Genomic DNA, 22,423 nt, shown 5'->3' on the forward strand with positions numbered 1-22,423 from the left:
GAATATGAAACAATACCTCCTCCCACCCCACTGTCCTGCTGGTAATAGCTTATCTAAAGTGATCATCAAGTTGGGCCATTTCCAGCACAAATCCAGGTTTTCTCACCCTCCACCCCCCCCACACACACACAAATTCACTCTCCTGCTGGTAATAGCCCATCCAAAGTGACAACTCTTTACACAATGTGCATGATAATCAAGTTGGGCCATTTCCTGCACAAATCCAGGTTCTCTCACCCCTTCACCCCCCTCCAAAAAACACACATACAAACTCACTATCCTGCTGGTAATAGCTCATCCAAAATGACCACTCTCCCTACAATGTGCATGATAATCAAGGTGGGCCATTTCCAGCACAAATTCAGGTTTTCTCACACCCCCCCCACCCCCATACACACACAAACTCACTCTCCTGCTGGTAATAGCTCGTCCAAAGTGACCACTCTCCCTACAATGTGCATGGTAATCAAGGTGGGCCATGTCCAGCACAAATCCAGGCTCTCTCACCCCCCCCTTTTTTTTTCCCAGGGACACACACACACAAACTCACTCTCCTGCTGGCAATAGCTCATCCAAACTGACCACTCTCCAAGTTTAAATCCAAGTTAAACCAGAACGTCTGGGGGGGGGGGTAGGAAAAAACAAGGGGAAATAGGCTACCTTGTATAATGACTTAGCCACTCCCAGTCTCTATTTAAGCCTAAATTAATAGTATCCAATTTGCAAATGAATTCCAATTCAGCAGTTTCTCGCTGAAGTCTGGATTTGAAGTCTAGGAACATGGGGTTCCTAGACTGTATTGGGGCAATTGTTGGAACCTACGTGCCTCTCCTTTGCCCCTGCTCCCAGCCAGGGTGCAGAATTTATACGCAGAAAGGGGTATTTCTCCAGGGTGTTCCACGGACTGGTTGACCACTGCAGCAGGTTTAAAAACAAATGCAGGGTGGTCTGGAAGAGTGCACGATGCTATGATCTTTTGAAACTCAGTTCTATTTAAATTAATGCAGAAAGGACACTTTTTCCCCAGGACCACTGCCGACATGCGTCCCGGTGTGGAGGTGCATCCAGTTATTCTGGGAAACCTAGTTTATCCTCTGACACCCTAGGTAATGAAGCCATACACAGGCCCCTTGAACAGAATGAAGGAATATGTTAAGTATCACTTGAGTGGTTGCCAAATGGTAGCTGGGTGTGCATTTGACCTTCTGAAAGGCAGGTGGCTCTATTTACAGAATAGGTTGGAGGCAGCAGCAAAAAGTGTTCCAACCAGTGGCACAGGAGCCAGCAAACAGAGCTGGAATCAGGGAAGTCTGCGTGGGAATTTCTAAGGAGAGTTTGGTGGGCGGGGTGGGGGGAAAGTGTGGAGTGTTGTGTTTTGTGTGCATGTGCATAGGCGCCGACTCTGAGGGTGCTCCGGGGCTGGAGCACCCACAGGGAAAAAATGGTGGGGGCTGAGCACCCACCAGCAGTCCCCCTATCAGCTCCCCACTACATGCCCCCAGCGCCCCTTGCCCGCTGCAATCAGTTGTTTTGTGGCATGCAGGCAGGAGGCTCTGGGGGGGAGGAGCAAAGACGCAGTGTGCTCAGGGGAGGGGGCAGAACTGGGTGGGAAGAGGCGGAGCGGGGCCTTGGGGGAAGGGGTGGAGCGGGGACGGGGCCTTGGGCAGATCTGGGGGTTGAGCACCCCACGGCACTTTGGAAAGTCGGTGCCTGTGTGCATGTGTTTTTCTTCTTGACAGGGAAGGTGATGATAGTTACAGAGGTAGTGACCCAAGGAATGGAAGAGACAATGAAGATAGCTGGATGTCAAAGCTGCGGCATGTACATTATCCTGGAGTGGTTACCTAAAAAGTGGCAAGAGGAGGCTGAAGGGAAAATTCAAGCTGGACTGGAGAATTGTGAGGGGAGATTGCTGGATGAGGAAAGTAACCAGCGAAGCATGTGACTACTAGCACCAGGCAGAGGAAAAGACTGGCTACTGAAGGAGAAAGAGCTCAGGAACAAGTTTGCTGAGTTGGAAAATGAAAAAGGGGCCCAGCAGGCACTACCTGAAGGTGGGAGAGCAAGAATGAAGAGAAGAGCGGACAGTGCTACAAGAAGAGGGAAAGAGTCAATGGAGATAGCCTGATTTCGGGGACCCAGGAGGATAGAGGATGACTCACAGAAGATTGCAAGTGTGAACAAAAGACAAGAGGACTTCCAGCCAGAAAGAACAGAAGGGGGAAGGCTGGGGAATTGTACCAACACAGGAAGAGGCAGGTCTACTTGATTGGTGACTCCCTGTCAGGAGAACAGACAGGTCTGTTACCAGAGCTGATCCAGACAACAGAAGGGTATATTGTCTGCCAGGGTTAAGATATAGGGATGTGGACCTGAGGCTGTAGAGGATCCTAATGGGAGCTGGAAAGAATCCACTGATTGTCCTCCACATGGGAATAAATGATACAGCTAGATTCTCACTGGAATGTATCATGGGACACTATGCCAGGCAGGGGAAGATGCTAAAGAAATGGAAGCTCAGGTGATCTTCAGTGGGATTCTACCTGTCCCTACAGGAGAAGAGCAAAGGCAAGACAAGATTGTGAAGGTCAACAAATGGCTCAGGTAGGGGTGCTATAAGGAGAGCTTTGGGATGTTTGACCACTGGGAGCTCATCAAAAATGGACAGGTCACATGACTTCTGCTGTATTGCCTCCTTTTGTCACTCACTGCAGTGTGTTTTCTCCTGTGCTACTTGCCCTTTATTCAGCATTGCTTGGTGTCAGTTGTGACTCCTCATGGACATCAGCTTTGCCATGTCCACAGAAAGGTCTTTATTATGGGTGCTGGCCAGAGAGAGCTTCCTGAACTGACACTTCCCAGATGGTGAGGAGATCCAGGGTTTCAGCCTGGCTCCAAACAGCTGCATGAGGCATGCTGTGGGACTTCTGCAGTGCTATCATGGTCATATCATCAGAATGATACACTGGGATCCAGGAGCAAATGGACAAAATCTGGCATTGTGCAAGCTTTTAAAGGGGGGTAGGGATTTGTCAAACTGCAAAGAACTGTGGGATAGCTGTTAGAAGCATGCAAAAGTGGTGCACAGCAGTTGCACCCACACAAACAATAGACCAAACTACTTTGATTTGAAGCAAACCTAGTTCACTTTGCAAGAGTACTCCAGAGTTTGCAATAAATGTGGAGTGAGTGAACAGCGATGGATTGTGATGTGTATATGCAAGCGTTTTCAAACAGGATTAACTTGATTTGATCTGGTTTAAAATTCTTGTGTGGACAAGCCCATAGTTTCTTCAGTCCTTGGCCTCTGCTCAGACTATCAACCAGGGAACCAATTAACTTCAGATTGGAGGTGGACACCTGCCTCTGAAGATTGAGAATTTGTTTACTATCAGCCAACAAATGACTATCATCAGATGGGAATGGGATTCAAACTCTACCAGCCTGTGTTGGATCTGGCAGATGATATAAAAGCAAAAGGCTTCCATTCCCCAATGCCCTTTGCCATCCAGCCTCCCTGTTTTGTTACTGTATGTTTCTAAACTCCCATTGAATCTCAGTATGATTATGTTTCCAGTAGCATTCAGCGTGCTAGGTGTTTTCTGAAAACATAGAAGGATTATTCCATGTAATGAAGACCTCACACTCTAAAGACCAGCAAGTAAATAGGCAGACAGCAGAGAGGGTGGGGAGGGGTGGCAACAAGTGTGTGTGTTTGTGAGAGAAAGTAAAAAATATCCTAAATTACTCTCCAAGTTTTCCTTTAATATAATTGAAGTAAATGTATTATAATACAATTATATATAATTAAAGGAAATGGTACTGTTGGCCCAAGAGCAGATGGGTATAAACTGGCCATGAATAAATTTAGCCTGGAAATTAGAAGGTTTCTAACCCCCAGAGGAGAGAGTTCTGGAACAGCCTGCCAATAGCAGAAGTGGGGCAAACAACCTAACTAGTTTTAACACAGAGCTTGATACATTTATTAACAGGATTATATATTGGTACTGTCTGTGATAGCAGGAAACTGCACTCAGTGACCTATGAGGTCCCTGACAGGCCTATATTCTTAAGACAGATCTACGAACTGCATTAGCAGCTGTTTCATGCCTATTATTTGGAGTTTCTTAAATTATGACAATACCAATAAACTAGTGTCTCTATTGTTTGATAGTAAGAGGAAGGATGGATTTATCGATAAGGCACAGAATTATCTGAGTTCTATTCTGAGCTCTGCCACTGATTTCTAGTGTGATCTTGGGTAATTCATTTCACTTCTCCATGCCTCTGTTTCCCTATCTGTAAGATAGAAAATCATAGGGTTAGAAGGGACCACAGGGGTCACCTAGTCCAGTGGTTCTCAACTCAGAGGTCTTCCAGAGGGCACATCAGCTCATCTAGATATTTGCCTAGTTTTACAACAGGATACATAAAAAGCACTAGCGAAGTCAGTACAGTATAAACTAAAATGTCATATAATGACTTTTTTATCCTGCTTTCTATATACTATATACTGAAATGTAAGTACAATATTTATATTCCAATCAATTTATTTTATAATTATATGGTAAAAATGAGAAAGTCAGCAATTTTTCAGTAATAGTGTGCTGTGACACTTTTGTATTTGTGTGTCTGATTTTGTAATTTAAGTGAGGTGAAACTTCGGGGTACGCAAAACAAATCAGACTCTTGAAAGGGGTACAGTAGTCTGGAAAGTTTGAGAAACACTGATCTAGTCTAACCCCTTGCCAAGATGCAGCATTTGTTGTGTCTAAACCATCCAAGATGGATGGCTATCCAGCCTCCTTTTGACAACCTATAGTGAAGAAGCTTCCACAATCTCCCGAGGCAGTCTGTTCCATTGTCCTACTGTTCTTACAGTTGGGAATTTTTTCCTGAGATTTAATCTAAATCTTCTTTGGTGTACTTAGAACCCATTGCCTCTTGTCTTGCCCTCTGTGGCAAAATTTTCTCCATCCTTTTATGACAGACTTTCAAGTGTCTGAAGATTGGTATCTTATCGTCCCTTAATCTCCTCTTTTCCAAACTAAACATACCATGTCCCCTCAACCTTTGCTCATATGGCTTGCTTTTCATCCCTTTGATCATTTTTGTTATTGGCCTCTAGATCCTTTCCAGTTTCTCTATGTAATTTCTATACCTTGGTGACCAAAATTGGACACAGGTCTCAGCTGGAGTACTAACTAGCACCAAGAAGAATGGTACTATCAGCTCCCATGACTTGCATGCTATTCCTCTGTTAATGCAACCGAAAATTACTTTTGCTTTTTTTGCAACACCTTCACTGTATGCTTTCCTGGCCTCTGCCACTGAATGCCTCCATGCAGTCAGCTGTGCCCTATCAGTGCGGGAGGACTGCATGAGCTCGGAAAACATGTCATCGTGAGTGCATTTTTTTGCCTTCTAATCTGTGATAACCTCAGGAACAGAGTTGATAGTGGGAGCATAGAAACATTTGCACCTGCAGGGGGGATAAAGAGGGAGAGTAAAATTTAAAAAGAGATACATTTCTGAGACCAAAAGGGAGACTCTTTCACAGTGAATCAAGCAATTCATAGCAGGCAGCACACGTGCTTTAGGTACAAGGTCGCATTTTGCCTTTTATATTGAGTGCCTGCCAGTATGGTGACACATCACACACGGCTGGGCAACAAAATTTGGTTTCCAGGCAGTCATGTAAGCCAAAGGGTACGTGGGGTTGGCTTCTTCTGCCTTCATAACATGTGGGAATGGTTTCAAACTGCAGCACCCTTCTTTCCCATAGCAAGCAATGCTGGTTGGGTTTGCCATTTAAAAGAAGGGGCTGTGGTTTTGGAGTGGATGTGCTACGCATCCCTCCTCCCACCGCATGGCTATTTTCTGGGGTGATCCCTTTTAGCCAAATGCAAAGAGCCCAGCATGAACCAGGTCCTTTTACTGGTCCCTTACAAAAATTCCTGTATTTCAACCAGGTGACCATGAATGATATCAGTCTCCTGAGGCTGACACAGAAAGGTAAAGACCAAATGTTGCATGAATGCGACCAAAACCCAGGACCATTCGCTGCCATGCTTTGTGCTGCAATGATTCCAGACTACTTGCTACTGGCTTGGTGTGATAAAGTGTCCTACCATGGAGGATGAAATAAGGCAGTCCCCCAAAACCTTCTGCAAAGGCTTTCAGAGTGTGTCCAGCAGAGCTTCATGGAGATGTCCCTGGAGGATTCCCGCTCCATCCCCAGACATGTTTTCAGACTTTTCCAGTAGCTGTACTGGCCGCAAATATATCCCAATTCTTCAGGGCAAATCAAACATTAAACACAATTGCTTTAACCCCTGTAGAGTAGTTACAAATGTGCACTCACCAGAGGTGCCTTCTCCGCCTTCAGGGTCCAGGAACAATACGCCTTGGGAGGGTATTGGCTCCAGGTGATGAAAAGGTCCTGGATGCTTGGGAGAACGGGGTCTCCGCTTGCCTGCTGCACATTCTCCTCCTCCTCATCCACAAAACCCTGTTGCGGGAGACTCCCCCCTTGCAGGTGTCCACAGACAGTGGTGGGGTACTGGTAGGGTACTCCCCTATAATGGCATGCAGCTGATCATAGAAGCAGCATGTATGGGACTCTGACCTGGAATGACCGTTTGCCTGCTTTGTCTTGTAGTAGGCTTGCCTGAGCTCCTTAACTTTCACACAGTACTGCTGTGTGTCCCTGGTGTAGCCTCTCTCCACCATGCCCTGTGCGATTTTGGCATATATATATATTAGCATTTCTTCTTTTTGATCGGAGTCCTGCTTGAATAGATTCTTCTCCCCATACAGCAATCAGATCCACTGCTTCCCGTTTGGTCCATGCTGGAGCTCGTTTGCGATTCTGAGACTGCATGATCACCTGTGCTTCTGAGCTCGCCATGCTGACCAAACAGGAAATTTGTCTTTTCCTGTGTACCTGGCTCGTGCATCAGAGTTCAAAGTACTGTCCAGAGTGGTCACACTGGAGCACTCTGGGATACCTCCCGGAGGTCAATACTGTCGAATTGCCCAATGCTGCATCTGCTCTACCCCAAATTCGACCCAAGAAGGTCGATTTTAGTGCTACTCTCCTCGTCGGGGAGTAGTACGGCAGTCGATTTTAAGAGCCCTTTAGCTTGACGGAATGGGGTTGGTTGTGTAGCTGCATTGCTTATAAAATCGACCTAACGCAGCTAAATTCAACTTAATCTCGTAGTGTAGACCAGCCCTTTGTTGAATTTCATTTTGTTGTCCATATCTGAAAATTTGATCAGTATACTCTTTATTCCTACATCCAGGTCATTAATAAAAATGTTAAACCCAGGACCCAGAACAGATCCCTGTGGAACCCCACTTGAGACTTCCCTCCAATCTGACATCATTCCATTAATAGTTATTCTTTGTTTGTGGTTCTTTAACCAATTCTGTGTCCACTTAATGGTAGTTCTGTTGAGCCCACATTTCTCTAACTTACTTATCAGAATGTCATATGGGACTGTGTCAAAAGCCTGGCTAAAGAAGCCTAAGCCCTCTTGCCAACACCACCTGCATAGCCACGCATTTACTTCCACCATTCAATGGTCCCTGCCTAGGTCTTTTCCTTCAACAGGGAGGATGAACAAGTATAGCACTTGTGCCCCAAACTCTTTTATCCTTCTGTGATGGGTCTGGCACCGCAGTGGCCCTTTGTGGCAGGGGTGGGTGGGGTTTCGGTACCATGCCACTCTCAAGTTCTCATGCCCACCCCCTTAAGGGCATCCTGATGTGGCCTAATGGCTGGTCTCCCCGCACTCATCCCTTGGTCAGGGTAGTAGGCCCTAATGGCCCAAGTCCACATAATATGCCCCGAGTATCCGAGCAGCGTGGCCCAATGGCCAGAGTTCACGTAGCTTGCCCCAGGTCTCAGGGCAGCATGGTCCAACAGCCAGAGACCATGTAGCTTGCCCTGGGTCGCAGAGCACTGTGGCCCAAAGGCCAGGGTCCATATAACTTGCCCCATGTGTCAGAGGGGTTAGTAGGGGGACCCAAGCCTGCCCTCTCCACAGGATCCCACTAGTGATGGGGTTTCCCTTGCCCCAGCTCAGCGGGAATCCACCTGCAACACGCCGAGCATCCTTGCGGCTCCAACGCCGTTTGTCTCTAGAGTTCCCCTGGGGCATTTCTTACCAGAACCACTGGGTCCTCCAATTCACGGGGTCCTCCAGTCTGCCCTCCTCCCGTGACATCCTCTGTCTGCGCTTCAGGGTGCATCCCGGCTTGACTGGCCACTGGATCCAGGAATACAGGCAGTCTCTCCTCAGAAGCCGGCAGCATACCTCCTTCACCTCCAGTGGTCAGCTCCTACTGAGCAGTTCTGCAGGCTTTTATACCTGTTCTCCAGTTGGAGCATGCCCAGCAGAGCTTTCGGGGTGTGGCTTTCTCTGCAAGAAAGGCAGGATTGACCCCTATGGTACCAGTGCAGGGGCACTCTGCCCCATCCCACTTTCTTCCCAGAGCCACGTAGTCTGCAGTGATCTGCTCAAGGTCATTCTCAGAAGTATCATTGGTGCCCACATGGATAAGTAGGAAGGGGTAGCCATCTGAGGGCTTGATGAGTCTCGGAAGACTCTCAGTCACAGCTTGAATTCTAGCTTCAGGCAAGCAGCACACTTCTCGGGATTCCTGGTCCGGAGGGCAGATTAATGACTCTGTCCCCGTTAAAACACCTATCTACCTCAAACAGGGGCTTGTGGCTAAATTCACCAGTGTTTGAAGTGCTTTGAGTTCCTCAGACCAAAGTTGCTAGTGAAAGGCAAAGTATTATTTGATGTCAGTACAGGATAATTTGACATCCAAACACTAATCTCCAAGTAGTACAAAATAGTGGTTCCCATCTACTATTACACCTGGGGGAATTCTGTGCCAAAATATTTAAAATTCTGCACTCAATATTTTAAAATTATGCAAAATTCTGCATATTTTATTTGTAAAATTAACAAAATATAATCACAGCTCCTGCTGTCAGCCCCGTGCTGATAGTGGGAGTGCCAGGCATGGGCAGAAGTGCCGGGCAGAAATCACAAATTCTCCGGGAAAAAATAATTCTGCAGAAAACATTAATTCTGCATTGCACAGTAGCGCAGAATTCCCGCAGGAGTATAGTATCCACATCCCTCTGTGAAGGACATTTGCTTATGACAGGCACCCCCTGGTGGTCAAGCAAGGGCATAACAGGCTCTTTCCTGGCACCGTTGACAGTTGCTCCAAACCCACAATGGTCTGCCCCTCTCACAACTCAGCTCTGCAGCCACATCATGTATTTCTGTCCACCCTTTTGGGATATAAAAAGAGTCCAGCAACAGGGTAGCCCTACTGGTTATGCGAACAGTCTCCAGCCCTCCCCTGGGTCAACTCTGACAGAGTTACTGGCATAGCGCATAGGGGAGAAGCAGTAAATATGATATAACTTTATTTCAGTAAGGCTTCTGACAGTCCCACGACACTCTCATAAGCAAATGAGGGAAATTCGGTCTAGATGAAATTACTATAAGAGGGGTGCAAAACTGGTTGAAAGACAGTACTCAAAGAGTAGTTTTCAATGGTTCACTGTCAAACTGGGAGGGCATATTTACTGGGGCTCCACAGGGGTCCGTCCTAGGTCCAGTACTTGTCAATATTTTCATTAATGACTTGGTAATAAAGTGGAGAGTACGCTTATAAAATATGCAGATGATATGAAGCTGGGAGGGGTTGCAAGCACTTTGGAGGATAAAATTAGAATTCTGAACGATGTTGACAAATTAGAGAATTGGTCTGAAATCAATAAGATTAAAATCAAGAAAGACAAGTGCAAAATACTGCACTCTAGGAAGAAAAAATCAAATACACTACTACAAAATGGGAGCAAGTTCGCTAGATGGTAGTACTGCTGAAAAGGATCTGGGGGATCAAAATTGAATATGAGCCAACAATATGAGGCAGCTGCAAAAAAGGCTAATATCATTCTTGGCTGTATTAACAAGAGTGTTGTATGTTAAGACATAGGAGTTAATTGTCCTACTCTGGTCAGCACTAATGAGGCCTCAGCTGGAGGATTGTATCCAATTCTGGGCGCCAAATTTTAGTAAAGATGTGGACAAACTGAAGAGAGTCCAGCAGAAAGCAACAAAACTGATGAAAGATTAAGAAAACCTGACCGATAAGGAAAAGTTAAAAAAAACTGGGCATGTTTAGTCTTGAGAAAAGAAGACTGAGGGGGAATCTGATAAAAGTCTTCAAATATGTTTAGGGCTGTTACAAACAGGATGGTGATCAATTGTTCTCCATGTCCACTGAAGGCAGAAGTAGTAGTAATGGGTTTAATCTGCAGGAAGGGAGATTTACATTAGATATTAGGAGAAATTTTCCAGTTGTAAAGATAATTAAGAGCTGGAACAGGCTTTCAAGGAAGGCTGTGGAATCCCCATCATGGGAGGTTTTTAAGAACAGGTTAGACAAACACCTGTCAGGGATGGTCTAGGTTTACTTGGTCCTGTCTCAGCACAAGGAACTAGACCTGATGACCTCTCAAGGTCATCTAGTCCAGCACTACATTTCTATGATTCTGTGCTACATATTACCAGAATACAGTATATTCTCACTACACTGTGATATACAACATGTAGCATCTTCAAGCAAATGGTTGGATGGAGCTAGATCTGATACTACTACAAAGCCTCCTAAACTATCAAGACAGTTGGGGGATTCAGCAGGTGGTGCTGTGTTACTGCAGATCACTAACTTAAGGGGTGCAGTGGCTCTGGAGGTGCTGTCTACATCTTGTGGATGAAAAGTAAAACTGATTATAAAGATCCTTTGACATTTTTGACAAGAGTTGGGATCTTAACTTCGGTGTTTATCCTGGCCGAATTCTATCTCTGGTATTTAACAGTACAAGAAAACATTACAGTATTCTGATATAAGGCTCCAAAACACTGAAGCTGACAATGATACTACAGTATTTGGACGCATGGCATACCACAGCATTTTTTTAAATGGCATATGCTATCTGCTTAAATCCGCCTTGTAGCTTCAATTAGATACAGTATTTTCCTTAACGTCCTGGTCATAAACACTTGTGTGCTGTTGCTACCATCTGTTAAGTAGCTGCAGTGTGTTGCCCCAGAGGTTTCAGTGATGGGTGAAGTGATTCTGTGTGCACTATAGTGTAATTTATAATCAAATTAAAATTTCAAAATGCTTTGAGATCCTTCAGAATGAATATAGTTGCAGTCTCTGTGGGTTGTTGCTTATTCACGACAATATTATAAGGATGTCTGGTAATGAATTCCAGAAGGTGGGGGTGTCTCATAATGCTATTTGTGAACACTTTAGTGCATCATCATGGTGTGTCAACGCATCAGTGATACTATTTACCACTATTACAACTATTAACTAACCTCACAAACCCTCTTGTAATAACCCATATTTCACAGATAGGGAACCTGAACCATAAAGCAACTTGCCACAGGTACCCGTCTTACAACCCTTACTTAGGTGAAGTCCCACTGAAATAATTCTCCCGTTAATGTTATGTGCTCCAGCTTACTCTCATGGGAAGATGCCAAGAATAGAAGCTGGTGTGCTGCCTCTTGGTCCTGAGCACAACAACCTGCATGAGACCAGGGTGTGATGCACAGGAGCAGGGCTGTCCCTACCAATTATGGTGCCCTACGCGGCCTGAGCACCTGCTCTCCACCCCCACCCCACCCCCCGTGGAGGTCTGGGCTGTGCTCAAGGCCTGTGGGGCTGGGGAGGCAGGAGCTGTGGGGGGCCACTTTGGGGGGCCCCACAGGCCCAGAGCGGCCTGGGGGGATTAGCGGGGGGGAGGGGAAGGGCTAGCGCCAGTAGCAGAATGACTCGGCCCCAGCCTGCTCTGCTCCCCACGCCCCAGCCATGGGGCTTGAGGGAGGGGGCCCGCCCCACCCGCACTCACCAGCAGTGGGAAGTGGAGCTACCCGGCCCCAGCCCGCTCTGCTTCCCCCACCCTGGTCCAGCCGCATTGTTTACGGCAGGGGGAAGGACTGCCCCCTGGGAGCTGGCGGAGTGGAGCGGGCTGGTGCTGGGTTGCTCCACTTCCTGCCGCTGCAGTGCGAGGTCGCTGGGGGAAGAGGTGGAATGGAGGTGGGCCAGGGGTGAGGCAGGGGGGAGGAGTAAGAGGCGGGGCAGAGGAAGTTGTCCCGGGCCCCACATCCCCATAGGGATGGCCCTGTCCCTTGCTGTGGGCGCAGCCCGCAGGGGGACAAGCGGGGGGATAGGGCTGGCCGCTGGTGCTGCCACATATGCAGCACGCAGCTGCCTAGGGCACCATGAAGTTTGAGGCAATTTGGTGCCCCACCTGTCATGGTGCCCTACGCAGCGGTGTAGTCTGCCTATGCCTAGGGACAGCCCTGCACAGGATGGAAGGGACAGGAATGATCATTATTTCCTGGCTCAAGTCACCTGCTCTGCATCAGAGTTCGTCAGGGGCCGGGGTTGCCAACTCTCGCAAGTTTATCCCGGACCTGAGTCTGACGCGGCTATGGAATATTTCTCTTTAAGCCAGGTTTCAGAGTAGCAGCCGTGTTAGTCTGTATCCGCAAAAAGAGGAGGAGGACTTGGGGCACCTTAGAGACTAACCAATTTATTTGAGCATAAGCTTTTGTGGGCTACAGCTCACTTCATCGGATGCAAGATGCAGCCGCTGGAATCAGACAATTGCATGGGACTCTCGCGCTTTTTTTTTAAAAAAAGAGGAAGCTCCCAGCCCCCGTGAACGCAGAGCAAGAGCCGGGGCCCAGGGCGGAGATTTCTCCTAAGGACCCGGGAACCAGAGGGCAAAGAAACAGTAACACCCGCCTCTCACCTACCCCCTTTCACCAGCAGCGCTCGAAGCGCCCCCCGGCCTGTCGGGTGAGGGGCTCACAGGCCTTGGGGCGCTGGCCCCGCGGCCTCGTGACTGGCCCCGGTCACACACGGGCGGGGTCTGGCGAAGCACGAGCGGCTCCCGCTCCGGCCGAGGGGGAGGGCGGGGACCAGGCCAGACGCTGGAGCGTTTGCTGCCGCGCTCCCCACCCCGGCCCAGCGCGAGGCCAGGCGTCGCTTAGTAACCATAGCAACGAGCCGCGCCGCGCGCCCTCCCCCGCCCGGCGCGGCCAGTACTTCCGGGGTACAGGTCACTTCCGCTCTTGCGCGGTGTGGGCGGCTCTCAAAAAAAATGGCGGCGCCCTCCTCCTCCTCGACCTCTGGCTATCGGCCGGCCCCGCTGGCCTCGCTGCCCCGGGAGCTTGACCCGGCCGAGTACAACGAGTCCCTGGAGAAGCGCCGGGCCGAGGCGGAGCGTCTGGCGCTCCGCGCCCGCCTCAAGCGCCAGTACCAGCTGCAGCTCAACGACCCGCACCGCGTGGAGCTGATCGTGAGTCCGGCCGCGCCGCGCCCCGGCCACGGGTCCCAGCGCGGGGAGGAGGGTCCCACTGCCCTGAGCCCCGGGGCTCTTCTCTGCGCGGCTCGGGGCCGCCCGCGGGGGCGCGCCGGGACGGGACCCGCCGTGGGGCTGCAGCCCGGCCTCTGCCTGCAACCGCCCTGCCGCATTAATCCTCCTACCCCGGCGGCGGGGCTGGCCGGCAGCGCGTCCTGGGCCTCCCCCAGAGCGGCTCCGGCTTGAGCTGTCAGCGTCCGCGGGAGAGCAAGTGCCACATCCTGGGGCCCTGGCCCAGAGCAGCCCGCGGCGCCCACCTGCCCTGCGTGCGTGTAACGTGGGGAGCTTCCTTCCGAAACCGTGCCCTTGAAATGGGGCCGTGGTTCCCGCCGCTCCCCCTGGTGCCTTGTGCCCTGGTCTGTGTGGCCTGCCCATGCTCTGCGGGCCCTCTGCCTTTGCGCCTTCGGTGGCTGCTAGCAGGGCTGCTGTGTGCTGACTAGCAAGTCCTACCGCAGTCCCCACTTGAATAGATTGGAGAGATGGTCTAAGCCCAGTCATTTTACTAAAGGTGTCAGGTTGCACCAGTTTAGCAAAAGAAGTGCTAGACTAATGTAAAACTTCACACCCACTTAGCTAAATCAGCACAACATCACAACTTTAGTTGAACCGGTGCAAAGCTGTGTGTAGAGCAAACCTCAGGCTCTATCACCTGTGCAATTAAAAGCAAGCTAGGTGCAATCATGTCAACCCCATTGTAGCTTTCATCAATTCCTATTTTAGACTTTGATAATGGATTGACAGTTCAGGAGACTATGTCCAGCAAAGCTATCAACCCATTTCTGCAGCAATTTATCCTGGAGGAGCTGTCCATGGCCGCTTCTTTAGATGAGATTACTAAGGCCGTTGAGCAGCTGTCCACAGGCATCCAGGCCCTGACAGCATTCCACTGGAAGCATAAACATGTGGAGGTACCCACCTGATCAGGAAACTCACTTTTCAAGACTATATGGGAACAGGGTACCTTGCCCCAGGAATATAAGGATGCTTTCACGGTCCATCTAGACAAAAGGAAGGGATGTATATCTGGCTATGACAATCTTTGTGGCATTTCACTGCTGTTTATAGCAGGGAAGATCCTTGCACAGGTTGTCCTCAACAGGCTCATCTGTCACCTACTGAACTTAGTGTATCCAGAGTCGCAGTGTGGCTTTCATGCTGGCGTTGGCAGCATGGACATGATTTTTGCAGCCTGAAAAATGCGAGAGACGGTTCAGGAACAGAACTATGATCTTTGGCTTGGTGAATCACAAGGGCATATGGAAACTCCTTCATAAATTTGGTTGCCCAGAGAAGACAATTGCTGTCCTCTGTTCATTTCATGATGTCCAGGTGATGGAGTGTTGGAATTCATCAGAAGTCTTCCATGCCACCTATGGCACCAAACAATGGCCCAGGTCTTCTTTACTATTGTCTTTTCAGCCACACCTGTGTTTGACAGAAGTGTACATATCTGGTTCAGGTTGGATGGGGGTCTAGCCAATCTACAGTGACTCGGGGCCTGCACCAAGGTAATCAAACAGCTATTAAGAGAGCTCCTGTTTGTTGATGACTGTCCCCTCATTGCACACACGCTGATGGCCATTCAATTTATTGTGGACCTCTTTGCCTATGCCTCAGAATGCTTCAGTTTCACCATCAGCCTGAAAAAGATGGAGATTATGTACCAGCTAGCATCATGAGTGCCGTGATCCCCTCATCACAATTGACAACATGCCACTCAGTTAGCTCAGGAAATTCTGATGCATGAGTAGCACACTTTCCAGCAACACCATGTTGGACAATGAGATCACTCAGCTCCTGGCAAAGGTCAGCCTGGCATTTTGCAGGCTCCTTAGGGAGCATGGAGTCTGCCTCAGAACCAAGGTAAAAATCTACCCCACTGTTGTACTCACCTAACTCCTTTATGGCTGCAAACGTGGATGCTCTACCAACACCACATCAAACAGCTGGAAAGCTTCCACCTTGGCTGCCTAAGATTCACCTGCAACATCAAGTGGCAGGACAGAATCCACAATACTGAAGTCCTTGAGAGGTGACAAATCCCTGGCATCAAGATCATGCTCATCAGGGTTCAACTTCATTGGGTGAGACATGTGTCTGCATGGAGGTTTCCCGTATACCGAAAGCAGTGCTCTACAGCCAGCTGAGCATAGGAGCCCATTCTAAGGGTCCGCTTATCCTCGGATATAAAGACACCTTGAAGGCCAATCTCAAAGTATGCAAGATAGACATTAAAACCTGGGAACTTGTTGCGCTGGACAGGCCCAGATGGAGAGGTCTGTGCCATAAGCCTATGTTCGCTTCTGAGGAGTGGTGTGTGAGCTCTCTGCTGGAGAAGAGAGCACATCGTAAGGACAATGCCTCTAACTCTTCCCCCCCCCTCTCCCCCCCCCGACAATAATTACACTTGTAAGACATGCAACTACGTTTGCAAATTCAGGATTAGACTTGGTTCCCACTGAGAAGCCATAAAAATAAATTCAGAACTCAAGTCAGCACTAGCTGAACACTTATCCGTCAAAGCAATGGGAGAATCCATCCCTTTTAGGCACAGAAAAGGGCTGTCTCAAATTCACTCATTTTCACTCATGTCCCTGCCCCATCTCTTGTGAACTCAAGGAGACCTGGAGATTGCCTTTTAAGCCTCATTCATGTTTTTATTTTTAGAGGCAAAATGGTCAAGAAGCTAAGATGTAGAACAGGGAATAGTCAGACCTGTGTTCTCTTCCTGGCATATCACTGATCCTTTGTGTGACCTTGGCCATGTCAGTACACCGCTTTGTGTTTGTAGTTAAGTGGACAAAACAAATGTAGAGGGAATGAATGTCCAGTGCTATAGAGCTGGCGTCTGAGCAGAGGCTAGAATGCTAGTTATTGACTTCCAGTGGACTGTTCGATCCTCTAGGTGATTTGTCTCCTTCAATAAGATCCTTTTCAATAAGAGTGGGGGTTAAAATGATAAACTGTGTTTCATTGGCTATATATCATAAACCACAAAAATACACAGCTGTTACCTAGCTCTTCAGCTTCAAGATGGCTGTATAAATGTGAACTAATGAATCCTCAGAGCCCCTGCCTCTTTATGAATGAGCTTTAACAAAAAATTAATTTTAAAATAGTTCTCTGGTTTCTATATAAACCACCCCAGCAATGTTGAGAATTGAAACCCCAAAGCTTTGAGAACCCAAAAGTGGAACTAACAAGTTTTAGCTTCACCCTCTGATGCTGAGAGTAATGAAACAGGTAAATGCATTTATAGTGAAAAGTCAGTTGGACTTTAATTTTTCTCTGTTTTAACTAGAATTCTCATTTGCCAGAGAAGGCTGGCTTAGGGTTGGCAAGCCAGTCAGTTGACTGCCTATTATTTGATCACTGTCAAATATTGTCAGATATTCCAACAAGAATGACCTGATGTAGGTGGTGGTCTACCTTTTTGGTTACATCATGGTGCCATTTGTTAGCAAGCCTACTTAAATGTGTTCATTCCTCTCTTTACTACATACTAATGACACCTGTTGTGGGGGTCGGAGGTAAACTGAAAGTTGAGCATCTTGAATTGCTAGAATCTTCTAGAACAAACATGCATACAGTGTGTATCTTTGTGGATACCAGGCCACTACTGTACGTGGCAGTTTACAGAGCGCATTGAACAAGTTAAGCAGGGTCCCTGCCCCAAAGAGCCAGCACTCTAAAGTGATTAGACAAACATTCGGAAATTAAATCAAGACGGGAGTGGGGGAAGGAAAGGAGGGCTCACAGTCATTAAAACTTCTCCTGCAACAGATGTACAGCCAGTAAGCCTCTCCCTTAATAAACAAAAGTATCACCGCTATCGGTCAATAAATAATGCGGCTAATATGAAAACTGCTTTGGCTTTGTTGATAAATATGTATCCACGCCTTCTGTGTTATGGATGTGCTGCTGCCTGTACAATGCAGCTTTTCACTGGTGATACTAAAGATCTGACAATTTCATCCGCACAGAATAAGCCTTGTCATACTCAGTGGGTATCTTCTATTAAATGTCTCAAAGATCTTCATGTATGCAAGAGGGCTCTTCAATCAGCTACTGTTGAAGAAGGGGTAATTGGCTTTCAACCCCAAGTAATCCATACTGAGTTTCTTGATGACTATCTTTTGGATGCCAAACTCAAAACTATTTCACTGTTTGAACTGTAGCTCAGTCCTTGCAGAATACAGAAAATGATATTGCTAAACTGTGTGATGCAAAGAACAGTTTCTGACTGTTAAAAAAAACTTATTTGTAAGTGGACTGGTTCAGAAGTGTCACGACAGCTGAAAAGAAGAAAATAGACTAAATAATACCACAGAAAAATCAAGTCATCACTCACATGCATAATGCTGCCTACCTTCTTGATCCATGCTTCCAGGGCCAAGAGCTTTCTGATGATGAATTTTGATTCAGCTTGTGATGTTGTGGCTGTGCAAATTGTAAAGGCTATATAAACAGACAAACAAGGTAGCAAATTTATAAAGCAAGAAGCAGCCTGTTCAGTTGTAAAACAATGTAGAGTGGAATTCCAGAAGTTGAATCAAAACAGCTTGCTCCTTCCTCAGAGTGGAGAGAGTTGTCCTCCATGCACTCTTAATTACAGTGGCAGAAATGTTTCGTACTTCTGTGTATGACTGCATGTCCAGAAAGAAATTGGTTGGTTTGAAAATCATCCATTTAACAGCCAGAAATAAACTGAAGACTTACACTGCTGGGAAGCTGGTAACCATGTATCACAATTTAATATTAGAAGAGAAAATGGCAGAAGAAGAAGCAGTTGAAGCTGACAAAGAAAAAAGATAGAGCAAGATGCTTGAAGAGTTGGCCTGCTGCCTGGCTTGCATAAGGGCAATTAAAAGTGCCTTTCTTCCTTTTATAGGTGCTGGGTTTTTTTTCTGTTTTAATTTAATTTCTTTTGTCACTATTCAGTCTAGAATAACGTTGTTCACATTTAAATGCTAATTTACTATTGCTAAAAAGGTTCAGAAATTAATTTCATTTGGCATTTTTCTGAGTTAAAATAACTGTTTAAGTAAATTATATGTTGTAATTAGGCATAAGTAATGGTAATCCTATTGGAGACAGTGAAGTCTGACTCCTTTTAGTTACTGTTCTAATAAACTAGTGTGTTTAAAATATTTGACCATTTTTAACATTGTTTGACTGGCCAACTGACTACTTGTTTTTGAATCAGTCAAATGTCCAACCCTAAGCTTGCTAATGTTCATAGTTCTGCAACTTAACATTGTTCACTGTGCATTGCCTTCAATTTAGGAGGATCCTGCCATGCTCCGTTGGACCTATGCTAGATCGTACAACATTTACCCCAATTTCCGGCCCACTCCCAAGACTTCCCTGTTGGGTGCCTTGTTTGGGTTAGGACCCATTTTCTTCTGGTGGTATGTGCTCAAAGCTGACAGAGTAAGTTTGTTGACAAGGCATGTACAACTTTAATAAAAACAAAGCTATAATGTATGTGCATACATGGGGGAGTAGCTGAGTAGAACACCTGTTCCTGAGGGTGGAAAACTAGTGCAGGGAGGACTACCCCGAAGCACTAGGTACTGATTGCATCTTCTAAGAGTGCTGTCTTATGCCCACAGATGTGGGCGGTTTTTGTTTGGCCAAGGGGCTTGTTTTTCTTCTGTTGTAAGAGGGCTCGTAATATCATTTATGTAAGCAAACTGCAAGAGAGGCTTTTAAGAATAATTAGCAGCTAATTGAGTTTTTAGAACACATGTATTTTATCTGTCAACTCGTAGATGACCGAGCTGGCAAGGACCTTCTGGACGGTTCGTTCGTTCGTTTCCTCTATCCCGTGAAATAATTTAGGGAAGGTCTCTCTGTTAATCTGATATATTTATTTATTTATTTTTAGGAGCTGCTACCTTAATCCCTCTCTTGCCTCCGAAAATTGGCACTGTAAAATTCTGACCAGTGTTAGAATACTTCCAATATGTTCAGATTTTGGGGAAAGTGACATCTAATGTTTAACCAAAGCTGCCACTGATGTGAAAAGCTGTTGTGTATCTTAAAAAAGGAAATAAAACCCTGATTGTCCTGTCAAATCACTGATTGGGAAGAAGTGCAAATTTAAATTACCCATAATTTTTTTTTTAAAGGGACAGTATCTTGTAGGTGGAGTCCAAAATACAGAATTTAAGTTTTTACAGTGAGGAATCCGGTGGCACCTTAAAGACTAACAGATTTATTTGGGCATCTGAAGAAGTGGGGTTTTTTACCCACAAAAGCTTATGCCCAAATAAATCTGTTAGTCTTTAAGGTGCCACTGGACTCCTTGTTTTTGCAGATACAGGCTAATACGGCTACCCCTCTAATACTAAGTTTTTACAGAACCTGCTGGTGGATTGTTATGCAACTTCAAACACTTTTTGGTTGAATATGAACATCCCCTGCAGTGTCTTGCAATCCAAATGCTTCAGCATTTGCCAGGCACAGGAAACTGTAATATGAAATTGGCTGAATATAATTGAAGCCTGCACACACTGACGGGATATTTAAAGCTTTCAACTTTATCACAAAATAGTTCTGTGGGTTACCTTGCCAGTTCCTTTATGGAGGGAGGCAGCAAATTACCCCCTTTCTCCAAAGTACTAAGGGTGTAAACACCAAGATGGGAGGTGATTGGTTCTGGTTCCTTAGATTGTCCCTACCCCAAAAAGTTGACAGTCTCTCTGCTCTGTTTGTACTGCACCTAGCACAATGGGGTCCTGGTTGCTAACACAATATAAATAATAAGGTGGTGCAAGGTGATATAATGAGGGTGAAAAGTGGACAAAGAAAAATGTAGGAAGAACATAAAGTAATTTTGTTTTGTTTCCTGACAGTGAAATATATTAAACTGTTGGTTATTCACCCAAGTGAAGGGGTGGAAGCCCCATCAAGTTAAGATGTTTTAAATTAGTCAGGCCAAAGCCCTGGAGAGAATACTTTATAGGGAACGGTCCTCACTGGCTAATGGAAGTGGGATAGATGTGCCTTAATAGAGGTTTATTCCATCTCTGTCCATCACTTTGTTTATGAGGAGATGAGCCACACAGCTGCTTCTGCGTTTGGATGTATTGCATTCCTGGCTGATGTGCACAGGGGAATGCCAGGATGTTTTGTCCTCACAGCTGTTTCTAGAGTGCTGTTTAATTGGTGCTGTCTCTAGTTTCTGTGTTTAAGAACTAGTGAGCCCTTTCTCCTTGCAGATCAGTCTGTGCCATGGAGCATATCTCTTCTTTTCACGGGATAGTGATTTTTTTTTTCCTTCTCAATACAGGATCGTAAAGAGAAACTTATCCAGGAAGGCAAGTACCAGCGACCATTCGCTCTCAGCTCCTAAGTCCCTTGGAACTGGATGTTGCCGTGCTGCAGTTGGGCTATTCATAGAAAGCGCTGTGTATTGTACGTTGATGAAAAGACTAATCCTCTATCACAATAAACTTTATATTATTAGTCATAGGGTCATGACTTACTGTAGCATCTTCTTGTCTAACACTAAAATCCATCGAATTACAGACAGAATGTACAAGAGTTTTAAAAATACATTACTTCGTTCCCTTGGATGCATGCTCAGTGTTTCCATTTAATCCGTGAGACCCACACACCTCTGTCTTAAGAGTAGCCTCAGGATGAATTTTAAAATGTATAGCTAAATTAATTAAAGCATCAAGTAAGTCCAAGAAATTATTTGAGTGGCTGTCTCGTTGTGTTTTTAGAATTTGTCTTGGACTCAGTTTAGTTATGTAGCTGTATTCGTTGTAATCAAATAATGGGCAACTTCTAACTTCATATTTTGAACAATTCATTAGATGGGCTGAGCAGGTTAGAAAACTGCCTGGCTGCTTTCTCTCAGAGCAGCCAGCCTCACATTAAACCAACTCAGATTAATTTTCCATTATTTTCCCCAGTAAAACAGAAGCCTGTACACTGGTAAATTTCTCAATGATTTCATGGGATCTCTTCTTGCATAAGGATTGCTGGGTCCAACTTGGCGTGAGCTCAGAACTTTCACATTTTGACCAACCACACTTTCTCATTCACAGGAACCACTAAAGTAGTGAGACAAGAAATAAGATGCAGGTTCTGTTCCCATTTGCCATTGACTCACTGTCATTTCACCTCTGCTCATCTTTACAGAAGGTAAAGAGGACGCCTTGCGAGGGTTTTGTGAACAAATATGTGCAAAGTCTTTTTAAAATCTATGGATAACGGTGCTGCGTCAAAAACAGCTTAGTTACAGGGCATGCTGAGGAAAAGTGGGTTTTTGTGCCTTTTTGCTTCCTTACATTGTGGACATAAAAGGCCTGAAAATAGTGTCTCTTCAGCTTATTCTTTATATTAGAAATACAGGTGTAGTTGGCCCTGGATGACTTGAGAACTAATAGGACTCTGAAATCGCAAATACTGAGTGAGTGAAAATTGAGAGGAATTGACTTTTTATAACTTAATTTTTTTGTTTGGCCTCTAGATGCTATCACCCCAGTCTAAACAATAGAAAACACCTATTTGATTTAAACACTTGAGAGAGGCCCTACAGCAAGACCAGACTTGATGCCCTTGATATTACTAAGGTAAAAGACAAGCAAGAACACACTTGTGCTGCTTCTTCCTGCAGCAAAAAGGAGCAAGTCCCTTGCAGTCTCCTTTGCCAGAAGTGGCTGAACATGCTTTTACTTCTCTCCCTTTCCTGCTCATGTTACACCGCATTGATGCATCAAAAGCCTGCTCTTCTGAGATTTGTAGTATTTCCCATTTTGACAGAGGTGAAATCTGTGCTCTTCCTCCTTGATTAGTAGGCACTGGAGCTGTTCAGCAGCTATGCAGAGCTGTAGCCTGGCTCTAGTCTGCTCCTTAGTTTATTCTCTCTGACCCGGCTCCCTCCTATGTTCTCCAGCTAGGTTAAATAAAGCAAATGCAGAT

The 22,423-nt window shown here is 46.2% G+C and overlaps 1 protein-coding gene and 1 long non-coding RNA gene across 5 annotated transcripts in view; one reads left to right on the forward strand and one right to left on the reverse strand.

The window, feature by feature from the left end:
* Window positions 1-13,080, reverse strand: part of LOC140897276 (uncharacterized) — a 64,761-nt gene extending 51,681 nt beyond the window's left edge. For all 4 annotated transcript variants that reach the window (XR_012154695.1, XR_012154696.1, XR_012154697.1 and 1 more), the window contains exon 1: window positions 12,876-13,080. This is a non-coding gene — a long non-coding RNA (uncharacterized lncRNA). The remainder of the gene's footprint in view (window positions 1-12,875) is intronic.
* A 96-nt stretch (window positions 13,081-13,176) lies between these two features.
* On the forward strand, window positions 13,177-20,956 carry NDUFB4 (NADH:ubiquinone oxidoreductase subunit B4). The gene is made up of 3 exons (XM_073309667.1): window positions 13,177-13,420; window positions 18,770-18,916; window positions 20,781-20,956. Exons 1-3 carry the CDS (start codon window positions 13,223-13,225, stop codon window positions 20,841-20,843), a joined length of 408 nt encoding a protein of 135 aa, XP_073165768.1. The 5' UTR covers window positions 13,177-13,222; the 3' UTR covers window positions 20,844-20,956.
* The last annotated feature ends 1,467 nt before the right edge of the window (window positions 20,957-22,423 follow it).

Source organism: Lepidochelys kempii, chromosome 1 (assembly GCF_965140265.1).
Source record: "Lepidochelys kempii isolate rLepKem1 chromosome 1, rLepKem1.hap2, whole genome shotgun sequence".
Lineage (NCBI taxonomy): Eukaryota > Metazoa > Chordata > Testudines > Cheloniidae > Lepidochelys > Lepidochelys kempii.